Source organism: Lipophrys pholis (genome assembly GCF_963383615.2).
Source record: "Lipophrys pholis genome assembly, chromosome: 3".
In the NCBI taxonomy this organism is placed as follows: Eukaryota; Metazoa; Chordata; class Actinopteri; order Blenniiformes; family Blenniidae; genus Lipophrys; species Lipophrys pholis.
The window spans coordinates 16,872,847-16,891,571 of NC_137627.1; the positions used below are offsets into that span (position 1 = coordinate 16,872,847).

At 40.2% G+C, this 18,725-nt stretch overlaps 1 protein-coding gene across 3 annotated transcripts in view; it reads left to right on the forward strand.

Moving 5' to 3' along the window:
- Nucleotides 1–9,070: 9,070 nt before the first annotated feature.
- Nucleotides 9,071–18,725, forward strand: part of grik4 (glutamate receptor, ionotropic, kainate 4) — a gene marked incomplete at its 5' end in the record, with an annotated part of 199,662 nt that continues 190,007 nt past the window's right edge. For all 3 annotated transcript variants that reach the window (XM_080458998.1, XM_080458999.1, XM_080459000.1), the window contains one exon: nucleotides 9,071–9,152. In XM_080458998.1, coding sequence (XP_080315124.1) covers nucleotides 9,071–9,152 — 82 coding nt within the window. The remainder of the gene's footprint in view (nucleotides 9,153–18,725) is intronic.

Below are 18,725 nucleotides of genomic sequence, written 5' to 3' on the forward strand. Positions count from 1 at the left end.
CTTGTTGGTCTTCAGATGCCTTTTGAGCATGAACTTGTTTCACAAAAGAGGCGGTTGGTGAAACTCAGCTGTGCTGACCTAAACAGGACCCGTGTGAAAGCCCCTGCAGAGTCCGATAAAGAACATGTTGAGGTTTGAACTCCTCTATTTGTATGAAATGTCTGTGTGGGAAAAAAAAAGAAATACTTGGCATCATAAGTGCACTGGAACTGTGAGAGCTCAGCTGAAGCATTTGTGTCCACATATCTGCATAATTCTAAACAAATTTTGTAGAAGGGATAATTTCGCCCCTGAGGTTGTGGTGTTTCTTGTTGTTGCTAATCAGGATTTTGGTTAATCAGGATTTTTGTTGACCGTCATTTAATTTTTTAAATGCTAAAATGTCAATCTACAGAAGCATGTTGCTACTACATAAGACTCCCAGGTTGAATGTTATTACATTTTAACATTCTAGAATAGTATATCTACCAATCATATAAGAAAACAGGCATATTTCATTTTAATAAGATACATCTACTGTGATTTGAACACAATGAAATTTAATCAATCTATTTCACCTGAACATGCTTGGAACTGTTGTGTAGCGCGACTTCACTCAGCATGGCAGCAGTTTTAGTGTAAGTTTAGAAATGGGCTCACTTCTCCCCCATATAAGTTATTTTAATCTTTTTTTTCCTCAAAGTCATAGCCATTAGTTCTGTCACTCCCTCTCGCCACTTTAGTGAAACACAGTTGGAATTTGTAGCTCTCAAGCTTAGTAGCCATGGTTGTGAGAACTGTTTAGCTTCACTGCATCCCCCTCTTGGTTGATGTATGTGATGACCAGTTTGTTTGTCTCTTTTTTTAAGACTCTGGCAACAGCCATAAAGCACTGCTGCTGGATGTGGCTATGTTGCTTGTCTGTTATTGTCCTGTGAACACTTTAGACTGGAAAATGGGACCTTTTTAAACATTGACTGTGCCAGTTCACTGCTGCATAAATGCATGGAAATATTTTTCCATATAAATCTTAAGTGAAATAATTCAAGATAAATGTGAATCATGGTATAAGGTCAAAAGCTTCATGTTGTATTGTGCTCTTGATTAGTTTCATGGCAGCAATCTACTCACATAATTATTCCTTTTTTTTTTTCCCCATTGGCCCTTCCTTTTTCAACCTCTGAGAGATTTAATTACCTTTCCAATGTAGAAGTCAATTCAATTCATTTTCATTTAGATCATGCCGAATACAACACAGTCACATCTAACGACGCTTTTACAGCGAATAACTGAAACATTTCATCTGAGCAAGCAGGCGACAGTAGGAAGGAAAAAACTCCCTTTTAACTGGAAGCAACCTGCGGAACCAGACTCGGAGTACTCTGGGTACAGTATCAAAGACAAAAGAGACGTCTGTGTTTGTGTTTTTCACATGAGGAGCTCAAATGGGAATGAAGTGATCGACTGAGGAGGTTTGAAGAACCATAGCGATCGTTAAGCTTAATTCTCATTTTACTCCTGTGTTTAGTCTATTGGAATTTCGAGCTGAACCTGGAGGTGAGTGAGATGATCTCACTGAAGAACCATTAGTTGTTTTTTTTTATTGCATTGAGTGTCGGCCTTCCAGCCTGCTTTGGCTTTTGTTTCTGCTCGGCGATGGTTTACCTTGTGTAGGCTGCTGCTACTCATCTGAGCCGCAATTGACATTGATTGTCCATATTTCCTTTAAATAGATATTGAATCAGCTTTGTGTCTGCATTTTCTTTTTGCCTCCAAATGCAGGAAAATAAATTGCATCCGTTGATAAAGCTCCCAGCTATGGATGCAGGATTTTTTTGTGTTGAGGATCAAACAAGTTGAAGGAATTTGGTTATTTTCTAGTGGATTATTTCCTATTTTGTTCTGAAGTGTGAGCTCTGGGTTTGCAGGTGTTACTTCCATGAAAGCATTTTGCCTGTGCTGCTTAAAAAGGTTGCATAATTGAACAATAAAGCGGTGTGTGCATAACAAATAAGCAGCAACGAATTTTCATTACTCAATTAATTTTAGAAGGGGCTCCTCATTTGAGTCTGTTTTTCAATTTTTCAGCTCTTGTGTGAACCTCCGGGGAAGATTTCTGGCAGCTGTTATTTGCATAGTTTTCCTAGTAAAGGTTTGAGAAATGGTCTTGATGAGTTGACAGTCATATCCCAGTGTTCCTCGGGGCTTTTCTCATCAAAAACTCTGCAAGTTGGTGGGGATTTTCACAGGACGTCTCTCTCTCTCTCTCCCAGTTAAAGCAGATGGCACCTGAATCTTACTTAAATACTGGCAGAATACATTTAGTTGGATAAAGGTAAACCTGTTATAAATTCTCAGTTCACGTGGTTGGCTGTTTGGTGTTCACATTGCTTTTGGTTGGAGATTTGATTTGTTCTTCCCAATGTGGTTCATTAACTCCAAAATGATATCCTTTGCCAGACTGAGCTGCCACATAATGATCTGTAAGCCTGACAAAGAATCTGCTCACCTTATTCCTCCTTTTGGTGAAATAAGTGCACAAATGCAGTAGCAGAGAATGTTGTTTTTCAAGATGTAAGTGTGGTTCCAGGCATAAATACACACAATCACATGATAACCATACCCTATTACTGTGACCCTGGCTTGTGTGCTTTCGCACTTATTGACACTTCTCTTACGGTTGCTAAGAAATTGTCAATCTTCACTTTCTCCATCTGGACCTGTGAGTTTAATTTGCTATTTTCAAACCACTTGGCAGAGTCGTTTTGATGTCACAAGCACGATGCATCGACACTCGCTATGAGAACATGCAATTATAGTAGACTAATGTTAGTTGTCGCGGCTGCACAGTGATGTTGGAGTTAGCACTCTTGTGTCACATGAGAAGTACACAAGGTTTAATTCTGGACAGTGATGCTTCGCACTCTGCCTCAGGTTTGATTATGGGTTGGGAGTTTTATGTCCACATGCATCTGTTTTTGTTTTTTTTTCTTCCAGGTACTACAATATCCTTTCCTCATCCAAAGTCATGCATGTCAGGTTTAATTAGTGACTGTTCAATTAGCTTTGGGTAGTGTATGTGTGTGTGGTTGTCTGTCTCTCTGTGTTATGTCGTGATGGATTGACCCAACAGGCTCTGGACCGGAGGTGTTGTCAAACATAGGGTGTGTTCGCCAAAGCTGACCCACATATTGACATTGTAAAGTATAAGAAAATTCCAAAGAAGACATTATCTACCAGTTTACACACAAAATGGGTCTAATTTATCCACTGGGGGTAGCACTGTTTCACTAAGGTTAACAGACAAATCAGCAAACTGCAGACAAATCTTGCAAACTTGCATGCTGAATTTTGCTGAGATTATATTGCCAAAGAACATGGACCTGAAAAAAATAAAATAAAAAATGCAAATCAGACTTTGAGCTGGCCTTTTTTCAGAAGAGAATTCTTGTCTCGGTCACACAAGGTTTTGTAAAATGTACATGTGCATATTTGCACTAAAGTAGATGTAAAATTGGAATTGTGCTTAATGATGAGTTATAATGTCAGGTGAAAGTGGGACTATTTGTGGCTCCTGAACTAAGATGAGTTTAACAACACTGCTTGAAAGGAAGAACAAGATGGATAGTTGACCACAAGAGCTTTGGCTCCCTATTTTCCTTTTGAGACACACCAAGTAAACACTTCCTAAAATCCAGAGACCGCCTACCAGCTGCAAAGGTAAGTGTAGTAACATTTCTGGGGAAAAATAACTGCCAGGTGCAGACAGAACAGCGTCCAGTCGACCTCCTGATGAAAATGACTGTTGCTACATTTTCGCCTCTGTTGGCTTGGTGCCTGTCTCAAAATAGAAGCCCTGAGCTTCCAGTCCAGCTGCACAAATCTTGCAGTCTTCACAGGTGTGCTGGATGACATTTGGATGCTTTGTCCTTCCTGCCCCTGACAATTCAAACCACCTCTCTGTGTTTGGGAGAGAGGTCTAAACAGGGTCTTTGTTTGTCCTGTCAAAAAATAGTCTTTTGTGGAGCTCCGGCGTACTTCCTGGTCTGTAAAAGCAGACAGTCTCGGAACCTTGATTGCAAAGATGAATCACAGTCACAGGCGTAGACGAGTCCCTGCCTACAAAATACACCCACTCCTCCGTTGCCTAAATGTCAAATTAAATAACACAGAAACTCGATGAAATCCGAACAGAACTTTGTTTATCATGCGTCTGAGAGTCAGACGAGCGAGTGGCGAAGATATGAAGTAGGACTAATAATAGCCTTAAATGGCATTAATGTTTTACATTGGTGAATCATGCTGTGAAATTAATTATGGCATCTGTGGTTTTTTTCCACCACGCAATCAACACATTTTCAAGAAGCCGCCAGACTGAGCCACATGTAATCTGTAGAAGCAAAATCAGTGTGAAAAAAACCCGGAGAAAGACAACTGTTGCAGGGCGGCTTTGTGGCGTTTTGCTCACAGCAGTGGGATTTTGTTCAGTTCTGAGTTTGCACGTTCTGCTTGTGGTTGCATGGGTTTTTCCAAGTGAAATAAAAAAAATTAATTCAGCCTCTTCATCACTTCCTGGAGATATGATGTGTATTAAGAGCCCGTTGAGGCCTTTACTCACAATATTTAACAACCTTATCAGATATTAAATGATGCTGAAGTAAGAGGCACTTTGCATCCTGTAGTACTCTCAAGGTTATCATTTCACTACAAAGGGCTCCAGCTCCCTGCCACCCCACTTTGGATGAAGTGAGTGTAAAAAAGAGATTGAAACGAGAAGTTCCACTTAAGTGGAAATGTTTGAAAAATCTATTCCAATGTTTTACATAGTGACGCTACAGTAATTGAGTTTTTGTTTCAAGCATTGATGCATTGCAAACTTCTCAGAAGAGTAAAGAGCTGCATGACTCCACATCCAACAGAAGAATTTACACAGTGTATCTTTCAGATTATGGTACTGATGACCCTGTGAGTTTAGATCCAACACTCAAAATGTTAACGGGTGGTTTTGTTCGACCTGTTGAGTTTAGCCAAGGTTGGAAAGATGTCGATTGGCACATTGTTGGAGCTTTCATTACATTACAATTGCTACTATGAAGCTGGTAGTGTAGCTTCACTATGTCCAAATAAGCATGAAAAGAAAGATTACGCGTGATAAAGTTCTACAGCAGGAGCCTAATCTACTGTCTTTAGCACATCCCAAACACTCCCAATGATGAATCTTGGCATTGTCATCTTGGAAAATGCTCGTGCCATCAGGGAAGAAAAAAATCTATTGATGGAATAACCAGGTAATTCAGTATATTCAGGTAATCAGCTGACCTCATTCTTTGGGCTCCAGCGAGACCTGACAGTTTGATAGGTATGATAGGTTCACCACTTCACCTGCCTCTATTCTTACCCTGATGCACACATCACTCTGAACCAGAGTCAATCAGGACTCATCAGACCACATGACCTTCTTCCATTACTCCAGAGTCCAATCTTTATGCTCCCCAGCAAATTGAAGATTTATTTTATTTCGATCAGCCTCACTGATTAGTGGTTTTCTTAGGGCTTCACAGCTGTCCAGTCCCAATTCTTTGAATTCCTTTTGCATTGTGTGTATGGTAATGCTCTTACTTTCACTATTGAACATAGCCCTGAGTTCTACTGTTGTTTTACTTCCAGTTTTTGATAATGACAGTTCTTAACCCAATTTCAGTAGTTTCTGTAATCTCCTTAGACGTTTTATCTCCTTGGTGGCTGTCAACGACTTGATCCTTCTCAGACAGACTAACATCTTTTCCACGACTACGGGATGTGTTTTTCAACATGGTTGTTAAAGAAATGAGAAGCTACTCATTTTATCAGTTGGGGTTGAATGCTTTATTGCCAGCTGAAAGATACTCGCCCATGCAGTAATTATCCAATAGGAGGCTCTTACCTATTTGCGTAGTTAAATCCAGGTGGGACATTTCTGTTCTGGCCAGGCAAGTGTATTTTCACCCTGAACATAAGCATCAATTCACCCTCAGTAAGACTTCATACTTCAAAAACAAAAAAAGAAATAAACAAAAAAAAACACACCAACTCACATATACAACTTTAGGCAGTTCAGAGTCACAGATATACCTCAACCACATGTATTGGGACTTTGGGTATGCACAGGGATAACATGCACACATAGTGTTCAAACCAGGGACCAGGAATTCACTGTTCAGCCCATGAACAAAAACAAATCAAAGACAATGGGTTTCAGTCCAGCCACTTTGTTTGAATGTGTTTGTCGGTATTGGATAAATATCCTTTGCTCTTCCACATGTGTACTCTGTGTCTATTTGTTGCTATAGTGCTCCTGCTGGGTAATCCTAATAGCTGCACAGCTTTTAGAGATCCTGAAGGAGAAGTTTGAGTATTTTTATGTTCAGATAGCTGATAAGATTTATTTACTCATATCCTGAAACACTTGTATCCATCAGAAGGTGAATTGTGGATGACTTATGACCGATTTTTATCTGTGAAATCTTCCAAAAAATATGAACACAGTTCCTCACTTAAAGTACTCTCTAGACTAACCTCTCTCTAAAGGCGACAGTGTAGCTCATTATCCTCACTGCTGTGGGTCTTTTGAAGGAAAAGCTACAATCAACTTCTGTCTGATTTATTATCTCTCCAACTGCAGCTCTCTTCTCCCCTCCTCTCTCTCCATTAATGTTTAAACACCGTGTTCTTAGACTCAGTGCAGTCTGACTTAAATGAATAAACAGAGGAACAGAAAGTAATGACTTTGACACACAGGACACATTATCATATTAATAACCTTTACATGCCGTTTGTTCCTCTCACATCTTAATCCTTGGATTGATCTGCAGAAACGAGGCTTGTTTTTTTTCACTTGGACACACTACAAACACGCCTAAAGTTTAAAGCAGAACATGATCTGACATATTATGCTTAGAGACAAGACCTGACCTTCACCCTTTATAGGCTGCTCATAACAAAGATATTAAAATTTGAAATTTCAATCTTATAGTGACATTAAAAAAAAACACCCTTCTTTTTGTCTTTTTTAACCTTCTCGCTTTTCTACCCGAATGATTTCAAAACAAAATGTGTTGGAAAGGGGAAAAGTGTTTAAATACATTCATGTTTTAGTATTTCTCTTGTAGACAATGTAATGGTTTACACACCTGACCTAATTCCTCACAAAGTGTTGAAGAGCACTGTCGAGCTAAATAACCCACATATGTGTATGACCTTCGTATGAAAATAAATATACATATAAACTAATATTAATTTGAAATGCTTTTACAGGATATGTTCACCCACAATTTTTCATATTTGTTTGGAGTACTGTCAAGTGTGTGAGAGACGGAAACCCAAGGGTTCAGAACACCTTGTTTGTGTTTTTTCTGAGAGGCGTGAGGTAAAAGTCACCATCCATTTTGTAATTTCCAGCAGTTCTGCGAGAGCAACATGGTTGCCAATGTTTAACGCAACTATGAATGCAGTTTGCAAGGTCTGTGCAGTGTCTCTGTTTGTTCCTCAGTATTTGTTGACCACTTAACTGTGCACTGAGCCTGAGAAGCACTTTGTGCAATCTTCTGCCTCTCTCGGTGAGAGGTAACAGTCTCTCTAATTTACTGAACAATGGAGGTGAAAAGGCTCATGCAATTAATAACTGAAGCCAAACACAGTCACAGAATGATCCATCTGCTCCGTTCAGTGCAGGGTTGCGGGAGCCAAACTCGGCTAACTGTGGATGAGGACAGGATACACCCTGGACAGGTCACCAGTCCATCACAGGGCAAACACACAGATACACATTTACTGCAATTGGCAATTTAGGGTCACCAGTTCGCCTCACATGTATGTTTTTGGAGCAAAACAAAGTACCTGGGGGAAACCCACTCGAACATGGGGAGAACATGCAAACTCCACCAATGGCCGTGCAATCACAGTCAAAGCCAGGAGAATTCTTCTCAGTGGCGCTGTTTGCTCTGAGCTCTCCAGTCTCTATACCTTGTCACCATGTACCGTATGTAGGGAACTGATTTTTCAGAGGGCTTTCATCTGCTGAAGCTCAGCTTCACGTAGGTCTTTGTGGTGTTGACGTCAAGGTTATTGTCAGAGGACCATTTTGTCAAATGTTGATGGTCTTCTCTTTTAGTTTGTTTGTTGTTGGATGGACGTCAGTCTAAAACGCTAAAATGATTTACCTGCCAATAGGGATTTTTCTTTCTGAATAAGAGCCTGTAGTGATCATCTTTATCTCACCTCACAGCTTCACATCCATAAATCAACCCTGCAGAGCTTCAGTATGAATGTACCTTGACTGGTAAATAACTATTACAACTTAATAAAAGTTGGCCGGTAGTTTTGTGCCAGTTGCTTTGCTCCGCTAATTCAATTATTAGTATACGTAGCTGCAAATGGTTTCATCATCGGACCACAAGTACTTCATCAACATTGTGTTTTCTCATTTGATAGAATCATCCAACAATTAATTCGAATTTCACTCTATAAATCGGAGGGAACCACCACAGTGCCTGGTAACCTGCTGGGAGCTTTTTAACAGCCAGCAGGACATACTCCACAAAGCGCACCAGTAACCACAAAGATGATGTGGCTATAATTGTCTTGCTGTTGTGCTTATTCATACATTTCATTTTATAGCATTGAATCTGGGACAGTATTTAGGCACAGATGCAGCTCAGATGTACTTTCAGGTCATTTTATTTGACATTGAGCTCCATGATATGAAGGATGGAATGACAAAAAAAACCTCATTTTCCCCTCTTATCCAGTAATATTGAAACAAAACAATGACTCACGAGATTAATTGAAACCCTCACAGGCCTCAGATTAACTTTACAGCAGTTTCACACTGTCTCTGTACTAGATTCCCAGCATGCAACATGAGATATTGAAGGGTAGGGGAGAGATTCAGTCCAGTACATCTGCAGGTTCATCAGTATGCTGCATAGCCTTCTGCGATGTTTCCCTCTTGATGTTGGCTGATGTGAAAATGTTGTGCTCTCTTCTGTATATTTTTTTCAGGTGGCTGTGACAGGGGCACCCCCGGGGCAGGACCCATGAGGAGTCATAGAAGATGCTCACAGCCTGGGCGCTTCTGCTCTTCTTAGCCATGTGGGTGATGAGCACCTCCGGTGGCCCGCTCTCCTTCCGAATAGGTACGTCCGGAAACAAAGTCACAGCAGTACCTGCGGGACAAACCACTGCCACTTCACAAGCATTTCAAATCACTCACACTTGCAGGAACTTCATTTACTGCACACGTCACGTGATTTAATTAAATTTTTTTACATTTTTACTTTTTATATCATATTAAATCCCAATAAAACTGATTGTATTGTTTAAATTCAACAGTGTCTTATGGGAAAAATTGGATGAAATTCTTGAATTAAAACTGTTAAAACTAAAATAATAGTGTGTGGATGCGACAGAGTGCTAATTGGCTGTGAAACACTGCCGACACAGTAAAAGTTACAAATGTGTTTTTTTTTGTTTTGTTTTGTTGTTGTTTTTTTGCATTGCAGAAGACAATTCACATGTTATGTAAAAGAATAGGTCAAAGAGTTTCATAACTAAAAAGGATGGTTTGGTCATTAAAAATTTATTTCGCTGTTTTGGCAAGTTCCATAATCCATATAGTTTTAGTGTTATAAACATTGGTATAAGCTCTCACTTATTGTTTGAAAGTTGCTCAAACATTTTAATGATCCGAACAAGGAACTACAATGAAAAATATATAAAATAATGATAAATTATATATAAAGGTGTGAAAAGTGTGTATTAATTGAACATTCTTTGTAACTACATGTTCTTAAATAAGCGACTTAAAGAAAAACTTTAATTTTTATTTATTAGCTGTTCTTGTTATTTTTTTACTGTATAATCTCATGTCAAAAGGTGCATATACTATTACACTTTCTCATTCAGATTTAAGAGATCATGAGATGATGTACAAGCAGCACAGCTCAAATTATGTCTGTTTCCTGCAATTCTGCACAAAACATGCAATTTTGAATCTGATCTGCAACTTCCACTCGTTATTTCAACGTTATCTGAATCTGAAGCATTGTTATAAACGTTAATCTAGCGGGTAAATTTGCTGTGTTTTACATTGCATTATTTCCAAATACACTCAAGCAATGGGATTTGTGAGCCAAATGGACAGTCAAAAATCGTTCACTCAAAACTTAGCTGAACCCATAGTGATACTCTGCTGCTGGAAAAAAGTGGCAGGTCGGTGAACCACGTCAGAATAGTTGTCGTCTTTGCATCGGAGGGCACGTAGTCCAAAAGTGCCGTAACCTGCCAGAGTGTGCGCGGTGACCAACGGGGGGGTTGTTCCTTCTTGTTATTATTCTCCTTCAGTCAGCAGCTTTCTGACACCCTGTCACTAGTTTCCCATCTACCAACAGTTTGACTGACTGTCTCTTCATTTATGTATAGACCCTGAGTCTGAGGTGGGAAACTGTGTGTGTGTGTGTGTGTGTGTGTGTGTGTGTGTGTGTGTGTGTGTGTGTGTGTGTGTGTGTGTGTGTGTGTGTGTGTGTGTGTGTGTGTGTGTGTGTGTGTGTGTGTGTGTGTGTGTGTGTGTGTGTGTGTGTGTGTGTGTGTGTGTGTGTGTGTGTGTGTGTGTGTGTGTGTGTGTGTGTGTGTGTGCGTATAGTTGGTGTGTGGAAACAGATGTGAGGGTGAGATAAAGACAGAGACTGTGAATGAGATTGATCTCCCCGCTCACAGACTGCGTGGTCTCTCATTGGGCGCCTCGGCATCTCCAGCACAGTTGACAACTTCTAGAATGAGTCTGGAGTGAAATTTGTGGGCAGGGATGAAGGCTGGAAATTCAACATGAAGGGCAGTGAAAAGACATAATTCAAAACAAATTAAGCTGATATACATATTTCCGTATAAATCATGTTTTATCCATATAAGAATGAATATGCACTTTGTCTTGCATTTATATATGCATTCCTCCCTCTTTCCTTAAATCTTTTGCCACATACATTAATTATCCGCTTATACATTTTCATATTTATCTATGTGATCAATTATTCCCACAGATGTTAATTTGAATTGAATTTGTGAGCACATTTAAAGTAAAATAGGCAGTCCTAAAATCAGTCTAAAGCCGGTTTGATTATCAGATCTACTCATCTTCTTTTGTCTTGAGTTCACACGTCGGCTCATGTTGTGCCTTCAGTAGAACTGCCTGCTTAGCTGATTGGAACATCCTGCAACACTAATGGTTCCTCACAAGCATTTACTAATGATACAACCTCATTGAGAGTGAATCACCTGTGGACTATTTTCAGTTTGGAAATAATGGCTATTCACTTCTTTGGTGACACGGATTGAGATGTTAAGAAACATTTAACATATCCACAAACATGCAAGTAAAATATTATGGTCGGAGGATTCTTATTCTTCTTATTCGTATTCATATTTGTCGTATTAGTATTATTACATATGATTTTATTCATTAGTTTACTTACATTTTTTTAAATATTTTTTACTCCATAACAGCACTAAAGCTCTGTGCAAACGCTCAGGTGAATATTATGATGCCATTAAAACAAAGAAATCCAGAGGTGCATCATTAGATGTATTGATGTGTATCCATCCATCCATCCATCCATCCATCCATCCATCCATCCATCCATCCATCCATCCATCCATCCATCCATCCATCCATCCATCCATCCATCCATCCATCCATCACGGACTGTGTATCTTTGTATGATCCAGTCTCCTCTGGGATAACGCATTTAGTCATCAACAGGACACAAATCCACGGCATATTATTCTAGAAGATGAGTTTCATGACGATGAAAACATTTAGTTTGACAAAAAGCCTCCACTTTACAGGCTCATGAATGCATATTGGAGCTTTATTGCTCCCTCCTTCTGATCTTTTTCGCCCACTCACTTTACTTCTCCTGTTGTGCAACAGAAAGAATGAACAAAAAAAAAAAAGGCTTTCTATCGCTTCGGCATTTCCAACCATGACAAAGCTGAGTCAGTCCCAACTGTCATCTTCCAACAGTAACAACATTTCTTATTCTTTAGCAATACCTTTCTGTATCACTCACTAGTATTCTATCCTGTCTGCGCTCACATTTCTGCCTCGGCTCAGCTACTGTTTGCTGAACTATTGTTGGATTGGCACAATATGCCCCAAACCATGCTCTATACTTTCAAAACAAAAAGGCATCAGTTTACTCTATCAACATAACCCCCCCCCCCCCCCCCCCCCCAAAAAAAAAAATTTTTTTACAAAACCTTTGTGGTTTGAGAAGATTGCAGGGGAACTGACTAGCTTCCCCACATCTTTACTTTTTCTCTGTCTTTTGACCCCCCCCCCCCCCCCCCCAACCAACCAACCAACCGACCCACCCCACCCTCCCCTCGGCTGCATAACAGCTTCACATCACTACTGGTTTGTGCTCCGCTCAGTCATGTCACATCACTGATGGGTAATTAGCTGCCTGGCCTGTGTTTTTATTTTCCCTTCTAATGTCATCTGTGCACTGTACCCGTCTCTTCGCCAGTGTGACTTCCGTACAAGCCACAGATGCAGCCACACAAACGTTTCAGAGCACGCCGTGGTGCATACAAACAAACACTTACTCCCAAACACCGCCACCAACTCCCTGCCATTTGCGCTCCAGGAGATGGTATTTAGCATGGCTGTCCCATGAGTCCTGCCTGGCTGGCATAATGTCACTGTCTGGCCTTCTCCGAATGTGTCGGCGCCAAAAACAACCTCCCGTCCTCGCCACATCCCCCACCAGGACCATCCAGCCGCCAGCAGCAAGCGCAGCGTAGGTGAACTGAGGAACTTCTCTTTGTCCGCATTGCTGGCAAAAGCTTGGATTAAAATGGAGTTTTATTCCCACATTAGTCCCCCCTGTATGGTGGCTTGTACAGTAAGATTAAAGGCCATTTTCTATGCCATTTAAAGGGGAAAAAATTGATTTTGACTCCTGGGAGTATTTAATTAATTTAAAAATGTAATTAAATTCGGGATCACAGTTTATTCACAGTAACCCGACCCTCCAATGTCTTGGCACACACAGATTGAGGTTAACTGTTACAGCACAAAGCTGTTTTATGGTTATTGTAAAACGTGTTTTCTTTGCTAAATCATGAATGAAGCAGGGTAAAGTTGAAGAGATGACACAGTTTAATATTTAACCTTCACTTTCATTGTATAGACCCGCACATTGAAAAAACTATTAAAATGAAATAAACAACCAAAAAGTCAATTTATGTATTTCGTTTTCTGCATTTATTTATTTGTTTATTTATTGTTTAAGCTCAATGGAGCTGTAAAGGAGCTACAAATTGATATAGAAATAATGAAATCACATTTCAAATTCAGAACATGTCTTATTAACATTTCGGATTGGATTTTACTTAATCTAGTGTTTGATTCAGTTCATATATTATATAATGGCTAGTATAGTAACAATAATAGCCAAAATGACTGAACAAAGTTTCGCAGATCAAATCTTGTTTTTATTAAGACATTAATTAATTTGCTAAATGAAAGATTGTGTACACGGATTTGGGCAGCTGTTGCTAACATCTTTAAATGCCAGTCAGGGGAAATGGATTTACGCTTGGGTGGTTACACTGACACATGGGTGTGCAAACACACTCCTAACAGGGAATCTTTGCTAAACCTTTCCCTGTTTTTCCATATTTTTTCTCACTTGGATAGATGGTTTTCTATAAATTCTCCAGTGTCCGCAGTCTATTCCTCCCACAGATCTCCTGCCTCACTGGTTTCGCTCCAGGTATCTTCACTGTCATGTTTTGATTCTGCCTGCTCATCTCATAGCGTGTCGTCATGGCTGCCATCCGAAGTTTTTGGGACGGAACATTTCAAAGCCTTCACTCAGCTTGTTGGGAACAATGTGCAGCACCTGTTGCTAACTTGCAGTTCCAGCATATGATCATCATGTCACTGTTCATTCCATGCACTTTGACTCTCTCTGTATAGCTATTCTTTCTGGAGCACATGTGCTGTTGTCATACAGAACTTGGCATAACAACGGCTGCTGATTATAGACAAATAAAAGACAACTTCACTTTATCCAACCTGTTTCCAGGAAAATGGAAAAAAGTCAAATAAAAATCCTGTGTTATATATGGTAAATAGTTGACATTTGCTGTGTTGCAGCAGTGAAATTATGTTTTAGATACAACTTCAATCTGAAGTTTGAAGAGAAGAATTCAAAACATTTGAAACACTGTAAGGTAGTTTAACATAGATGGTAACACGAGTACAAAAACACTGCTGATTTGAAGTGTGACTGCATCAAATGAGTCAATTTTAACAGGATGATATACCGCATAATACATGAAAATCCCAGCTCATCACCATATGGTGCAGCTTGTTTTTGCAGGTAGTAGCAGGACGACCCGCTGTTTAATTTAATCTGGCCAATAACCTGCTGCTCAGGTGAATTTAAGAGAAAGTCATCTTCAACACAGACACATTTAATCACTTCTTTATGGTGTCTGTTTTTGTTAAAACAGGCAGGGGAAGGTAGTGAGGAAAACCAAACGATCCTTGATCCTCTCTCGTAACTTTTGCCTCACAGTTCCAAGAGCCCCCACCATAAATGGTTCATGCACACACGCACCCCGCCACTGTCCAGCTCAATATCAGAATATGAGAGGCAATTATCTGCTCTTCGTAAATCAGTGGAAGGAGGAAATTTCAGAGGAAATGGATTTCTTTCCTGTTTTATAGCCCCCATTTAAATTAATCTAATAAGAAGAGAAGTAGGTGAAGACCCAATACTGTTAAAGGCTGGCTGCGGGTTAAAAATGTTTTTAATTTCACTCTAACACAGTGATAAAAGTGCTCCGAGTGTCACACAACAGAAAATTGTTTTATTGAAAACTTGAACAAATTTGATAAGAAAAGTCACCAGGTATATTAAATGAGGAATGTTCTCTTAAAGTTGAAAGAATAAGCCATAGGATTAGCTCAGAAACGGTTGGAGTGTTTCCAGTAGCAGAAAAAGAGCAGACTCTTTCAAATGTCATCAACGACAAGCGGAAAATTGATTCTTTATGCAGTTTCATCCAAGAAGGTTGGAGCCATTGGATGTAACTTATCAAGATCCACTTTAACACATTTTGATTTAAACTGTTTAGGCACCTACAAGCTGTCTGATTTAATCAATCCTATGAGTGTATTCTCTACAAATCTATGTGACACAAATTGCATAAACTTGATGGCAACAGTAAGTTTGGCTGAGTATTGTCACCCTCAGAGCCTCTTGTCACAGCAGAGTCACAGCCTCTCGGACATAGCAACTACATCATGCTTATGCCACCAGTGCCTTCGGGAGAAAATTAAGCTTAAAAATTTGTCAAAATGTTGTTTTAGTGATATTCATGCACAGGAAAAAAAAAAGCAAAAACATCAGTATCAGTTTTATCTATGTATAGGTACTTTAGTGGATGTTTTACATCTTTGAGAATCTGCAGAATATATTTGTAATGTTGGTGTCGTTTCAATATTGATTGTTGTTTATTGTTATGTAATAGCTGCACCTAGTAGCAGCAGTTACACTGCATGGTGTAGCAAACCTTTCATTTTCACTCTTTGATTTGGTGTTTTAATTTCACACAGCATGAATAAATGATCTCAGAGTATTTTTGCTTTGAGAACAGCCGTCCGCAAACTACTCTCACTGTATGACATAAAACCACAGTTCTTCGGTCACGGCAAAAATTACAACAATTTTAATCGTCTGACCTCGCAGAATCTGCATTTCAACTCAGCTGTAGCTCTGTGTAGGTGGAGCAGGCTGTCCACATCATTTCTCCCTGTCCATGGACAAACTGTCCTTGGACAAATCACTGAAGCTGAAGTTGCTTGTTTACTACCCAGAATGCATTGCCCACGTCACGCCCTCCCTTGTCCTCTGACTCCACCCGCTAGAAAGATTGTTTGTAAAGGAACCACTTCCTCGCTACTCCACATCTGTGCACAAGCCATTTTCCAGGAGAAAGCAAATGTTACAGGACTCCCGCTTTTTTTCCGCGTCTTTTTGAGATTCGAGGGCCCAGAATGCATTGCGCTCTACGTCACATCCTCTCAGCCCTCACCCCGCCTGCTCGAAAGTCCATTTTAAAGAGGACTGAAACCGGTGTTTTGAAGGGGACCAGATTCTGCTTGAAAAATACGGAACCGAGTTCGGGTTGCGTTCACATTTAAAAATGAAACAGACTTTCCCAAAAAGTCCCTGAAGAGAACTCTGGTCATTGTCAAAGAGGGGGAATGTGAACGCTCCCTAAGTGTGTGCATGAATGCGTTTGTGAAAAGATCATATTAAGCCCCATTTACACTCCATGCACAAAGGATATGCAAAGGCTATCTATTGCCGTGAACGAGCCTCTGCCTTAAGTGGTCCTCCAATTTTCTAAATACGCATTGAAGTGGCACAGAACGCAATTGGGAGTACACAAACCACAAGTGCCGTTATTGGTCCACTCTACTGTGTTCAAGAAACTCAACATGATCCAGGTGATTATGCAGTGAAAGTACACTTAATTGGAGACACACCGTTAAATTCAAGAGTGAACAACACACACCACCCGGCGTTGTCCGATGATATAGGCGACACTGTCCAGGAAGCTAGCTTGTAGCTTGCCACTACAGTCTTGCACCCAAAAAGCAAGAATTAGTAAAGTCAGGGTCAATCCTGGTGCCGAATTGGTCATTACGACTGCAAATAAACCTGAAAATAAACACTACCAATGAGTTTCATGGCCTATCCTCTTATGGCCCTAGCATTGCACAGCATACGGCCCAACGCAGACCTTCCAGAAATGAAGGGTCTGCCTAGAGTCTACGCACAGTAGTACAGTAGTATTTATCAGCCTTTAAGCATTTTGAAAAGGTTCATGAATGAGTTCAGTGTTTTTGTTGGCTTCAAGCAATAATCAAACAAGATAACTTTCCAGTGGACTTCAGTTGTGTATACATTGTGTTAATCAGCCTGTCTTGTGATTGACAGGTAAGAGATGTATGTACTTAATGCTTCAAAATCGCCAGACAGGCACTCGCATCAAGGTGTCTTATCTCCGACTACAGGATGTTTCCTTGCACTGGGTGCAGCCGCAGGCACCCACTGGGTGTGGGCTCACTCAAGTGCTGTGAAATTCCCTCAGATATCTTTTTGCTCACCTTAAATGTTCTGTTTCTGATACTGGAAGAGAGCAGCCTCAGATCTCATTCTACAGAATGTGTGGTTCTCTTTCTCCATCAATTGAGAAGTAATATTACTTCCCATGGAAATCTGTTGTAAAGCTGTGCATAATATGTGCAACACCTGCATTAGGATTCAGCCTGTGTCGTGCACATCACTTTACAATGCTCTCAAACAGACATATGTGGTGTGATTTTGTATTGATGCCTTTATAGAACACTATTTGAATAGTAAGACGATTTAACACGGCACCGAACAGTCAGATGAATGTTACCTGAGGTATGATTTTGTATTTAACTCTATTGAAGACGAAAAATTGCTCTGCTATTTGCATGCTGTTTTTGTCAGTGTATATTTGAATCTCACCGCAGCACATCTACATTGTGTCAGTATGTGTCGTGTGGATTGAAATTGCTGGGGAAAGTAAGGCAGTGTATTAGAAAACACATTTATTTAAATAACTGTCCTTGTTATTAATTTCTAAAAAGCAATGCTGGGTGTTTTTTCAGCCTCACACTCTTGTCAACCTCACGATGGCACAAGATGGGCAGGAAAAAAAAAAGAAAAGGAAACCAAGGCTTATTTTTCCCAGCGCCTTCTACTAGCTCTCTCACTGATTCCCAACTGTTGACAGGCCAACTGGGATGTGTATTCCCTCAGTGTTTCTGGGTGTCAGCCTGATGAAACTCCTCCCACTTGTTGTACCCCTCTTGAGGGAGAGGCCCAGCAGCCTCTCAAACAGATGCCTGGAAGTCATTAACTCACTTCTCTACGGCACCCCCTAAATTACAAATCTTTCTAATGTACTAGGCACTGTTTACCCATCTCTATCCTCCACCTTTTCCCCACATCTGTGATCACAAGTACGGTGGAGTAAATCTTGCTTTCCTTCTATTTTTACTGTAAAGGCTCCAACATTCAGCTTTTTGGTGTTGACTGTTGACCTCACACAATGGTGCAACAAATTAAAAAACAAGCTGGAGTACCTGCAGGAAGCATTTGCATGCAACCAAAGAACATGCAAACACTTTAAGAGTAAGTCAAAGTAGTACTTTATATTTAAATGTAAGTTTTAACTACTGGCTAAATGCTTTGGTATATGTTAAATGAAAGCTACAGCTACACTGGCAAACATGCAGACATGAAGACATGCAGCCTGAAGCTTGTTAAACTGATTTTTCTTGACATCTCTCCAAAAAAAACCTTTACACAGCATCACTGAGTAGTGAGGCAACAACAACCAGACAAACTCTGGAGGAAAAAAAAAAAGTCAGACAAATCATTCTTTGCTCCTTTGCTCCCTTTTCCACAGTGAGTAGAAGAACACGATAAAAGATTCTTGGTGGGCTAAATTCAATTAGTTTCACTTTCTCGGCTGCGGCAGCTGAGGCTGAGCCTGCTCCGTCTTTACCTGGCCTCCCAGGGCTGCCATCACTGGAGCTGTTAGTCAGGGTGGGATGCAGTTTGTTTGGAGACTGATGTGGAGGAGGCAAAAGGTAC